The sequence below is a fragment of the Mastomys coucha genome, unplaced genomic scaffold, assembly GCF_008632895.1.
Source record: "Mastomys coucha isolate ucsf_1 unplaced genomic scaffold, UCSF_Mcou_1 pScaffold21, whole genome shotgun sequence".
Taxonomy (NCBI): Eukaryota; Metazoa; Chordata; class Mammalia; order Rodentia; family Muridae; genus Mastomys; species Mastomys coucha.
Genome location: NW_022196904.1, coordinates 147,463,295 through 147,475,989, shown reverse-complemented (window position 1 = coordinate 147,475,989; position 12,695 = coordinate 147,463,295). Strand labels below are relative to the sequence as shown.

Below are 12,695 nucleotides of genomic sequence, written 5' to 3'. Positions count from 1 at the left end.
AGAGGGAGAGGGAGAGGGAGAGGGAGAGGGAGAGGGAGAGGGAGAGAGACGGACAGACCGACCCATAATTAGACTCTTTCCTAGTTTACCTCACGACATCATAACCAGCAGCATCTAGCATGCTCAACACATCACTTTAGCTCAAAACCATTATACCATATACCACACAGGAAGAGTACACCATATCACAGAGGAAGTGTGTACACTGTAAGAAGTGGGGAGCCTAGCACCCAGGCTAGTGCATGGCAGCATGGCAGTTTCTCAGCAGTAACACCATTCCTCTAAATCTCTCTCCATTCAGACAAGTGTGACAAGAGCCTAAAAGGAAATGGCTCAGTCACCATGGGAAGCAGCGGTAACAACTTCACAAATGTTTCCTTGCCAACTTTTAAAAGCATAAAATTATGGTATCTATTCAAAGAACAAGTTTACACTATATCCACCAATAAAGAACTTGTTTACACTGTATCCTCCAATATTGGCAATGACTACATGCTTTCATTTTAGAATTTATTGCTCTGTGTATGTGTGAACATTTTGTCTACATGTATAAACATGTGCGCCACATGAATGCCTGGTACTCAAAGACACCAGGAGAGCCATTGTGTAGGGACTGGTGATCAAACCCAGGTCCTTTGCAAGAACAGCAAGTCCTCTTTATTTTCTAGAGAAAAAGCATTCTCTATGTGGTAAGGTCTAAACTCCCAACACTAACAACAAAGCAAGAGGACTTCAAGTTCAAGGGCTATCTATATAATGAGGCCTTGTTAAGCAATTTTTTAAAAGGAGGAAAAAAGCAGAATAAAATGAGAAGGAGCAAAAGGAACTAGCAGCCGCCATCACTCTCCAGCATGAAGTGATGTTATTTCTCCAGGGTATGTCCTTGCTGGTGCCCATATTTGTCTAAGTGTACACCTACAAAACCACAAGGATATTAACAACATGCTATTTTTCATATTCCCTCCTATATTTTCATTTAGTCATTAATGTTCTTAAAACAAACAAAACCAGCAAGCAAAAGGGAATACAATCACAAAATAACCAAATGTTAGGAATTAGGAGGACATAGAATAGGGCAGACAAACTGAAAAAAAAAAATACTCTAGGTGTCACAAAGGGAAAAGCAAACAAACAAAAAACAACACTCAGTCACTGAAAAAGCTTTTGTTCTAAACACAAACATGTCTGGTCTTTTATGAGATCTTTTAAAATCTTTTTTAAGGGAAACACTAAGAAGTGAGCAACATGCTTCCTGCACTACCTTAAGCAGGGCCTTGGCTTCTCCTACTGAGGCTTTTTTCTAATAGCTACTACTAGCCTAATTAGTCAACCTCATCCACTGCTGTCTGGAAAGGTAGAAATTCTGGCCTCAGCATGGGGAGAAGAGTGTTCCAGATGTTGTGGCTCTTGCTAACCAGCTTCCCAGCACTCCTGAGATGAAGCTTTTGTTCCACGTGTTCCAGCTTCTTGACTACAGCTGATCTGACTAACCAGATCCCAGCTCCTTCACCTGAAAACCAAGCTTCTGCCCTGCACTTCATTCCCAGGCTTTCTTACGGATACAAGCCACCCTCATCCTGGCTTCCATGGATGAACTTTCTACCAATGAAGTCCAGTTGAGCACAGAGAACAACAATAGAACAGGATGTGGAAGGCAACTCCACCCACACATCACAGTGACCAGGGTGTCACTAACCTGGATATACTGCTCAGCCACATTTTTCTTGTAGGCCACAATTTCATGGCACCCAGAGATGCCCAAGTAGGTGTAGTGTAGGTCAACTGAGGAACAGCTTGTGTCACAGAAACTGTCCACCTGGATGATCTTGTCTACCCCATCATCTTCATAGCCTGAAAATCGACCACTCATTCATCAAATGCTTGGTTCACAAACCTCATCTTCAGTGCATAGTGGTTCCTAAATTACAGATTCATTAACAGCTTGGCAGGTTATAGCTAACAAAGTCCCATGTCCTCTACCTACCAAAAACAGAAGGGGAGGCCACATTCCCATGGGGCCATCCAAGATAAAGAGGTGGCTGGAGAAACACTGTCAATCTCACGCAGCTATACACATCATTTTTCAAAGCTGAACATACTGCCCACTGTTAAGCAGAGTGATCTTTCACTTAGCCATTCAGTTACTATCTGCCAAATACTTTCCATCTGCTCAGCAACAGAAACCCATCAGACTAATTTTAAAAAGGAAACAGTGAGTTCCTTGATGAAAAGTATTGAAATATCTAAACATATGAGAAAATGTTGTTTTCAATCATTTCTCTCAAACCCGCTGATTGACCTCAGCAGAATGACTTGACTCCTGACAAGGTCCCCTGTGTGAGAACTGTGCTTTTGAATAGTGTGCTGCGGTGGGACTGCAGCTGCAGCTGCCCACATGGCCGAGGGCTTGAGTGCCGGGGCCCCCATGTTGGCAGCTTCTCCATGAAGCATGAACTAAGGTGAAGATGCTAATGCCTCAGCTTGCTGAAAGAGAGAAGATATGGAAGAGAATGATCTGGAAGCATGAGAACCTGAAAATAAGGTAAAAAGCAGATTCTTCATGATCAAGATTCTCATAATATACTGGAAGTAGGAATTAAAACAACCCCTATTTGTCAATAAGGAAACTGAAGTTATGTTTGAAGTTATGTTTGACTATATTAATTTATTCTTAAACAGTATAGCAACAGTAGTGCATCAAAACTTATCAAGGTAAACAAATGTTCATTCACTGATTCATTTATTCATTTCACTCATTCAACAAGTCAAATTTTGTGCTAAATACTGTGCTAGGTTTAAATAACAAAAGCTCAATCCCCATCCTCTCATGTTGCCATTCTTCTGGTCATGCTAATATTCTTTTCCAGGCAGAGCAAATTTTCTTTCTTTTTTTTTTTATTTAACCATTTATTTATTTATTTATTTATTTATTTATTTACACCCCAGATTTTATTCCCCTTTAGGTCTACCCTCCAACTGTTCCACATCCCATACCTCCTCCCCACACCATCTTCACAAGGATGTCCCCACAACCCACTACCCACCCTACTAGACCTCTAAACTCCCTGGGCCTCCAGCATCTTGAGGATTAGGTGCATTCTGACTCAACGCAGATCCAGCAGTCCTCTGCTGTGTATGTGCTGGGGGCCTCATATCAACTGGTGTATGCTGCCTGGTTGCAGTGACTGAGAGATCTCAAGAGTCCAGGTTAATTGAGACTGCTGGTCCTCCTACAGGGTAGCCCACCTCCTCAGCTTCTTCCAGCTTTTCCCTAATTCATTCACAGGGTTCAGCAGCTTCTGTGCATTGGTTGGGTGCAAATATTTGCATCTGAGTCTTCTAGTTGCTTGTTGGGTCTTTTGGAGGGCAGCCATGATAGTCCTTTTTGTGAGCGCTCCACGGCCTCAGTAATAGTGTCAGGCCTTGGGTCATGCTAATTTTTAAAACTTTCATATTTATTTATTTATTTTTGAAGTGGAAACTTCTGGTTTCTTTGGAAATTCAGTTACTCCAAATGATATTTTGCTGGGACACACAGGTGAAGGGATGTTTTGCTAAAGCAAACACATGATAGAATGTTTTGCTGAAGCATACACAGGTAAAAGGAAGTTTTGCTATATCAAATATGCAAAAAGACGCAGTTTTAGAAAAATATAAATATGACCCTACAGACAGTGGGAGCTCGAGCATTAGTTTGCCTTGCTCTTCCTTGCTAGTCTTCACCTTACATTACATTGCTGAGCTTCACTTCTGGTGACTTCATAGAGAGAAACTCTCCAAAGAACTTGTCATGAGGTTCCTGTCACTTCCTGCTACTTCAGAGGACTCAGGCGAGTTGGCAAACATCACAGTTTCTTGGGGATTGAACTGCCTTTGCTGGTTCATATGTGGTATCTACCAAGTGAGCTGCTGGTTTGCATGTGGTGTTTGCTAGTGGACTGGACTGAGAACAATGAAGATTGGAATCACCCCAAAAACTATTTCTAAACAGGTCTACTTCCCCTGTATCCTGATAAGCATTCTTTTCCACTTTCTTATAGGTGGTGGGATAGAGGGGAGGTTGGACCCTTATTTAAATAGGTTGAGAAAAATATACGCCTGCATATTTTATTTTCTGTATGCTTTGTCCATGTGCATATATGTATGTCTAGTGCCTGTGGAGATTAGAAGAGGGTACCCAGTCATAATACTTTAAACAACATGGATTAGCTCAAGTTGACTTGTGATGTGAGTGTGGAAAACACGGATATGCTGAAAGAGAAGAACCATGAAACAGAAAGGACACACGTGACATTATACAAAGGCACTCACTGCTTATGTGCAACACAGGGAGAAGTCTGGTTTGTCTTCAGTTTTAATCCCATGTGAATAAACAGGGTACACATGAACTAGTTAGACAAGAATGTGTGTACCTATATAGTCCCACATGAGCCAGTTAAGCATGAGTGTATACAAAGAAAGATCTAGTTTTTCTGCTGCCTGTGATGGTACTCATGAGCTGAGGCATAAGGACCACATTGGTTTAAGGCTTCTGTGGTGGCATGAGTGAAAGTGTCCCCAAAGCTCTGTCATTTTTATATGTGGTCCCCAGTTGGTGGCACTGTTTGAAGGAAGGCTTTGAGAATTTAAAGACTTGTCATTTTGAGTTTGCTGTCTGCTTCCTGTTTGTAGTTAGAGCTGTGAGCTTCTCCACTGCTGCTCCGACACCATGCCCACCTGCCTGCTGCCACACGTATCTGCCATGATAGTAATGGTCACTCACCTGTCTAGAATCATATGACAAAAACAAAACACAAACAAAACAAAACAAACAAAAAAACCCTTTCCTTCTCTAAGGTGCTTTAGCTATAAGGTTTTATCACAGCAATAGAAAAGTAACTAAGACACCCTATCTCAAAAATCAAAAACCAGATCAAACAGAACTAAATAACATGTATGTTTGTTTGTTTTTGCCTACTCACAAAGCCAAGTTAAATCACAGCACACAAATAAAACAATTAAAAAACAGATTAAAACATTTACAGTTAACAAGTGGCAAAGACAGCTTTCATTATTACCTTCTTTCTTAACCTAAGCTTTTATACTGAGCCATAGAAAATGGCCTAGTTCCACAAAAGCTAGAGATCAAACAATGAAGAATGAAAATCCAGACAAATCTGTTCAATGCAATTGCTGTAGGCACTGGGGACGGAAACAGGAAAGGATTCTGCTAACGCATTAGCTAATTTGGACGCTGCAGAGGAACCGTCAGCCCAAAAGACACTGTAGGAAAGTGAAATTGATCCCCACTGCACTTAGCCCAGCTTCTAACTCTCTCTAAATGAAATGCTAAAAAGGACAAAGAACATGACCCCATGAATACTAATGAAAGTTCCACCAACCTTCAGAAGTGATGTAACTGCTTTTTTTTTTAATGTCATGTTATCAATCTAGGAAAAATAAAGGACACTGTACTTGGCCACAAATTAACACAAGCTGAACAGCAAACATGCAGAGGCCTGGGGACAAGGAAGATATTGCTTTACAAAGTAAGCTATGAAAACATTTGGGTTCTGCCTAGGAAACCTAACAAGTTAAAGACAATTTTTTCCTGGAAAAAAAAGAACACAGCCAAAAACCCTTTAAATGTAAGGCAATCAACTCAGCTTTTGTACAGTCTCAAAGAGGAAAACCAAAGGTGAATGACTTACCCTGTCCAATATCAAAACTCCTTATAGAGCTTGGTCATCAATAGTTTAGTACTGACAGATAGAGACACAAAGTAAACAAATGGCTCATAATAGTCAACCTGGAACCAACTGCATACATAATCATGTGATCAGTGACCAGGTCAATCCTACACAGCCCTCCATGATATCTTTGGTAAATGAGCTGAGTCAATAAAATTGTAAGGCAGAGCCAGGCAGTGGTAGCATACGCCTTTAATACCAGCACTTGGGAGACAGAAGCAGGTGGATTTCTCAGTTCAAGGCCAGCCTGGTCTACAGAGTGAGTTCCAGGACAGCCAGGGCTATAAAGAAAAACCCTGTCTCAAAAAAACAAAAAAACAAAAAAACAAACAAACAAAAAAAAAACAACAAAAAAAGATTTTCACAACTGCATTTACTAAGCAGAGGTGTAGAATTAATATATAAAAAGCTCCTACAAAGCAATAATAAATCAGGCAATCCAATAGAGTCAGGGTAAAAGTATATGTGTTTTTGTTGTGATAAACATAATCATGTTTACTAAAGCCAGTTTCAAGAGTGCCTATATTTGTATTATTGTATTATTTGTAACAGTCAGAAACACATTTTAAAAGAAAACATATAGAAAAACAAACAAAAGAAAAACCCTGTAAAATAGCTAGAAAACTAGATGTTAAACAAATGTGACTATTTGACAAAAGAGATAAAAAAAATATTCTCATCAGCAGGCAAAGTTCTATGGTATCCCTCAAACATGATTTAAGTGAAATACAGATACCAAAGTTCATACAATATGTGTCTTCACACACAGACTGAAATACTAGCAAAACTAAATGTCCTTAAACATCAAAGAGGTGATTCCCTGTGGTTGGTAGGGTTCTCTAGAATAAGGAAGAGGTAATGAGCCTAAGGTACCGGTTATGTTGACTCAGACTAAGAGCTTAGGTACAGTCATGTTCAAAGTGGTGACACTCACTACTCACTACTGAGAACACATGTTCTTCTATGCAGGAGCTGTGCTTCAGTGAGAACACAGAAGGGAGAAAGCCAGTGCCACTCTATTGCTGAACTCTTTCCTCACTCCAATCATCTCCTGTCTGTTTTAATTCTGAGGGATCAGCACAAGGCAACTGTCAGAAGGGATTTCAGGTTGTCCAGTTTGTCACGTGCTTTAGCTTGGAGAGAGGGCTTTAGAAAAAGCCACATGTTGACAATCCACTTTGTTTTGAACACAATCAGGTAAGAAGTGCTCTGTGCCTCCCTTGGCATCCCATCCCAATGATGATCACTCTGAGGGTGGCTTTTCCTCAATTTGACACTGCCAAAAATTTTAAAGATATTTCACATTCAAAATCTTTTGAACTTTGAACTACCTTATCATTTGCCCCACTCCTACACAGGAGAAAATTCAGGCTATGAAGAAATGAACATTTCTTAACAAATGTAAAGACTGCAAGATTCTTTGGCTTTTCCATGCCTGGACTCAAATGCTGGTAGTATACACTTACTACAATGCACGCCGGATAGCAGATAGCTGTCACTGTGTCCCTAACCTCTTGAGTTCCTTCCCACCCTATAACCCAGAGTAAGTCCAGAATAAGAAATTTTATTTTAGGGTAAATGCTAAGTAAACTCAGGGCTTGCATCTACAGAGAGTTCACATGTCATTCCATGTTATAAATCGACTGCACTTCTGTAGTAGGTATTTGTGAGCTGGGCCAGAATTGTTCTCCTTTTTCCACAGGCAGTATCCAGACTTCCCCAGGGACTGTCAATCACACTGACCAGACTTCCTTCCCCTGTCTAAAGAACTAGCAAAGAATCCAGGCTGGGCCAGTCCAACACTTTTTCCCAGGAATCTGAATCAGAAGTGAGTGTTGAAAAACTGAAACTGGCTCAAGTTCATCTCTCTAAGCACAGTCCTTCAGCTTCTTGGGCTTCCTGTGAGCTCACACCCTCAAAAGTTTTCTTCTTACTTCCTCATCCAGTGGTTGAGTTCTGCAGCCTACAAATCTTTGGCTTCCCTGATTTTTTGACAGACAGACCAAAACACAAGACTATCAGTTCTGTTTATTACACAGGTGGAAATTCCTCAATGCAATCAGTACGTGGTCATTCTGTGAACTAAGAAAATTTCCCTGTGGTTTTTGTTTTGTTTTATTTTTACATAGCAATTTCTTATTGAGTTGATCAAAGACAGGAATAATACAGCCTTCAGAATTTTGGCTACTTTTTCTTGGAAAATAGCATTGAAGATCTTGAGGGTTTTTTTCTTTTTAAGGAAATTTTAAAAATCAGAATAATTTAAACATTTTTAATAAATGCTTACATTTATTATTGGTGTGCATGCACATTGAGAGAGTGGGAGCTGTCGGATGTCCCTGGCACCATCTTCATTTGCCTGACGCTTGCAATTAGGCTAGCTGGATGGCTAGGGCGCCTTAGGGATTCTCCTGTCTTTGCATCTCCAATGCTGGTTTTACATGCCCATAATATTAATGCCTCAGCATTTTTAGCTCAACTCTGAGGAAAGAACCCAGATCTTCAGACTTGCAAGGTAAGTGCTTTACTGACTGAATCATGCCCCAACCCTAATGAGGTACTTTCCTGTGACATGACTTTCCTTATCTTAGGTAGCATAGTACTTACTGGTCCACTTAGGTCCGCTCTAATGAAAAGGAAACATAGTAACAGCCCTTAGCTACACAGGCAAAGGGAGCTAAAGACTAGTTGCTAAATGAGTCTGGTCATCAAATTTCAAAGACTAAACTTAGAAACTAAGTAAGGGTGAGTATCCTTGTCAGAAACACTTGCAGCAGAAACATTCTGGAATGCAGAGCGTTTACATATGGTAACACATGCATATACACAAGTATCTGTGAGATGAGGCTTAAATCTAAACAAAAATTCACTTTATTTTCATACTCATGGAATGCACATAGCTTTTAAGTAATTTTACACAAGATTTTTAGTAATTTTACTAAATTTACACAGGTGGAGGTAAAAGCTGAATCCTGCAAGCTATCCTTTCTCCTCCACATGAGCACCATAGCATTTGAGATATTAGGTTTTCAGATGGAGAATGCTCAAACTATAGAATAAAAAGATAGGTAACATTGTCAGCTTGAAAGTAGTACAGGCTGAGTCTCCACTATCATTTCTTTTCATGTAACAGCTCCATATCAGGTGTTTTTTTTCTTGCAGAGACTGGCAATGGACAGACTACAGACACTTCTACACTGCCTCAATCCCTGATTTCACAGATTTACAGAAATCACACATCAGTTACAAAGGGATACCAGTAGCCTCTATTGGGAGTACTCTACATAATGAGCAAAAGCCCCTGCTTTGCCCCTGTTTTGTTGTGGGGGAAAATATTCACAAAGAGCATGCTTGCTTTCTGAAAGGTACCATGTAATCTGAGGAGATAATGTATGGACATATGAAACATTACAATAGGAATAAAGGAAAATGCCAAATTCAGATCTTCTTCACCATGCTGTAATTCCACACAGTTCCCTAGCCACTCTAAACAGAGCCACTCGATCACATCCTTTTTATTAATAATCAAATTCTAGACCAAGACAGAGAATGTAATCAGAAGAACATATCTGTATAAGGTGACTGAAATTCATCCTTTTAAATATAAAAGAAATAGAGAGCTTTTCTCTAAATAGAGAGCTTTCCCCAATCTGTTGGCTGACTTTTTGTCTTATTGACAGTGTCCTTTGCCCTACAGACCCTTTGCAATTTTATGAAGTCCTATCTGTCGATTCTTGATCTTACAGCACAAGCCACTGGTGTTCAGTTCAGAAATTTTTCTGCTGTGCCCATATGTTCAAGGCTCTTCCCCACTTTTTCCTCTATAAGTTTCAGTGTATCTGTTTTTATGTGGAGGTCCCTGATCCTCTTGGATTTGAGCTTTGTACAAGGAGGTAAGAATGGGTCAATTTGCATGCTGACAAACAGTTGAACCAGCAACATTTGTTAAAAATGTGCCTTTTTTCAACTGGATGGTTTTAGCTCCTTTGTCAAAGATCAAGTGACCATATATGTGTGAGTTCATTTGTGGATTTTCAATTCTATTCCATTGATCTTCCTGCCTGTCTCTGTACCAATACCATGCAGTTTTTATCATTACTGCTCTGTAATATAGCTTGAGAAAGAACTCAAGAAGTTAGACTCCAGAGAATCAAATCACCCTATTTAAAAATGGGGTAAAGAACTAAAAGAATTATCAACTGAGGAATATTGAATGGCCGAGAAGCACCTAAAGAAATGTTCACCATCCTTAGTCATCAGGAAAATGCAAATCAAAACAACCTTGAGATTCTACCTCATACCAGTCAGAATGGCTAAAATCAAAAACTCAAGTGACAGCAGATGCTGGCGAGGATGTGGAGAAAGAGAAACACTCCTCCATTGCTGGTGGGAATACAAGCTGGTACAACCACTCTGGAAATTAGTTTGGCAGTTCCTCAGAAAATTGGACATGGTACCTCCTGAGGACCCAGCTATACCACTCCTGGACGTATACCCAGAAGATACATCAACATGTAATAAAGACACATTATGTTCCATTATGTTCATAGCAGCCTTATTTATAATAACCAGGAGCTGGAAAGAACCCAGATGTCCTTCAACAGAAGAATGGATACAGAAATTGTGGTACATCTACTCAATGGAGTACTACTCAGCTACTAAAAACGATGAATTCATGAAATTCTTAGGCAAATGGATGGAATTAGAAAATATCATCCTGAGTGAGATAACCCAATCACAAAAGAACACACATAGTATGTACTCACTGATAAATGCATACTAGCCCAAAAGCTCCAAATAACCAGAATACAATTAACAGACCACATGAAGCTCAATAAGAAGGAAGACCAAAGTATGGGTGCTACAGTACTTCTCAGAAGAACAAAAAAAATCACAGGAGCAAATACAGAGATAAAGTATAGAACAGAGACTAAAGGAAAGGCCACCCAGAGATTGTCCCACCTGGGGATTCATCCCATATACAGTTATCAAACCCAGACACTACTGTGGATGCCAAGAAGTGCTGAAAGGAGCCTGATATGGCTGTCCCCTAAGAGGCTCTGCCAGAGCCTTACAAATACAGAGGCAGATGTTAGCAGCCAACCATTGTACTGATCTCTGGGTCCCTAGTAGAGGAGTTAGAGACAAGATTGAAAGAGTTGAAGGGGTTTGCAACCCCATGGGAAGAACAATATTAATCAACCAGACCACCCAGAACTCCCAGGGACTCTGCTATCAACAAAAGAGTACACATGGCTTCAAGTTCATATGTAGCAGAGGATGGCCTTGTCATGCACTAATGGAAGGAGAGGTCCTTGGTCCTATGAAGGCTGAATAGATACCCCAGTGTAGGGGAATGGAGGGTAGGAAGGTGGGAGTAGGTGGGTAGGTGGGTGGAAGAACACCCTCATAGAAGCAGGGGGAGGGAGGATGTGATGTTTCCAGGAGGGAGGGAAACCAGGAAAGGGGATAACATTTGAAATGTAAATAAAGAAAATATCGAATAAAAAAAAGCACTAAATATAATGCAGTAGTCTCACGATTGTACACTTTACATAAGCATGCTTTACTAAATGACAATCTCTTATATCGTTAGCTATGAACACTTGTATTCAGAGAAAAGACAAGAAGGTATTTATAAATAAACAAATTCTACATCACTGCATGTTCAAAAAAATTTTAAAACATGTTTTTCCTCAACATGGGGTGAGTTGAAGCAGCGCACCATTATATAAACATGCTTTTTTAGTAAAGAACTCCCATGGACAAAATCCCGGATATCTACACTCAAGAAAAAATTAATCGTAGTTTGGTAAACGTGTGCAACTTACTGAAATATATTATAAGTTGCTTCCTAAGTTTAGAATCCTTAGAAAAGAGTGAGGCTTATAAAAAGACATGCAGTGCCACGCCATCTGGTCCACAGCTTCCTCCAAGTCAATGAAACCTCTCATTCGATGAAGCAACATTCAGGCAATATTAAAGGAAAGCCAATGTTGCTGTGGCACTCCAAAGCTAGAACCAGGTTTGCAATGGTGAACAATTTGCTAGTACCAAACAGGCTAGATAGTAGTTAAGGTATCTTCGGCTTTATAACATAAACAATCCAATAAGGTGACAAGTGACAGAGGAAGACACTTCTGGCCTCCATGAGTCAGCCCCTGTGTACCTATGCATACAGGAAAGGAAGGAGGGGGGGGAGGAGAGAAGAGGGGAGCTCAGAAAGGGAGGAAAAGGGAAGGAGTACATTTCAAATACCCACTGTCCACTCTAGAAGGGTTTAGACCCCATTTTGCCAACTGTTCCAATGAGTCCACTTACCTTATTGTGTTCATACTTGTATGGGATCTTGAGAGTGTCCATAGCTCTGATCATGGCCTGCATGGCTGTAAAGATGTTCTGATACACCAGTTTGGTAAAGCCCCTCTTGTCTTCATCAGAGTATCCCGACCCATGGATGATCCTCATCTGCTTGATGAAGGTACTCTTGCCACTCTCCCCTGTCCCTGTAACAGAAATGACAGCAGCATGTTAGATCACAACTGCTTTTCTGGTCTTCCAGATAACAAACTACCAAAAGTCCTGCTGAAAGAAGCAACATACAAAGTCAAAATGCTGCCTACAGAAAATACTTAGAGCATCAGGCATGTCCATTTGGAAGGCAGGCAAATGAGCTCAAACACTATTCACATCTTAGGAACCCACTGAGCACAGATGTATCAAACAGGGACTTGTAACCCTGCAACTCTGAAAAACAAGTGCAAGAGCATCTGGGGAGGGGGGGATCACTGACACTTGACAAAGCCCTCCCCCTGAGGCATATCTGAAATGAATTCTGCACTCTGGAAATGGCAATACCCTTATACTGACACATTTCAGAAATAAACAAGCAGAAAAAGCCTAAAACCTAAGACATTTTTCTCCAGTTAAGAACTAGGCGCACGCCTTTAATCCCAGCGCTTGGGA

The 12,695-nt window shown here is 40.4% G+C and overlaps 1 protein-coding gene across 1 annotated transcript in view; it reads right to left on the bottom strand.

Annotated features, from left to right (window-relative positions):
* Positions 1-12,695, bottom strand: part of LOC116103624 (guanine nucleotide-binding protein G(q) subunit alpha) — a 263,445-nt gene that overhangs the window by 162,714 nt on the left and 88,036 nt on the right. Inside the window, exon 2 of the mRNA XM_031389842.1 lies at positions 12,051-12,235. Within this exon, the coding sequence (XP_031245702.1) occupies positions 12,051-12,235 (185 nt within the window). The remainder of the gene's footprint in view (positions 1-12,050; positions 12,236-12,695) is intronic.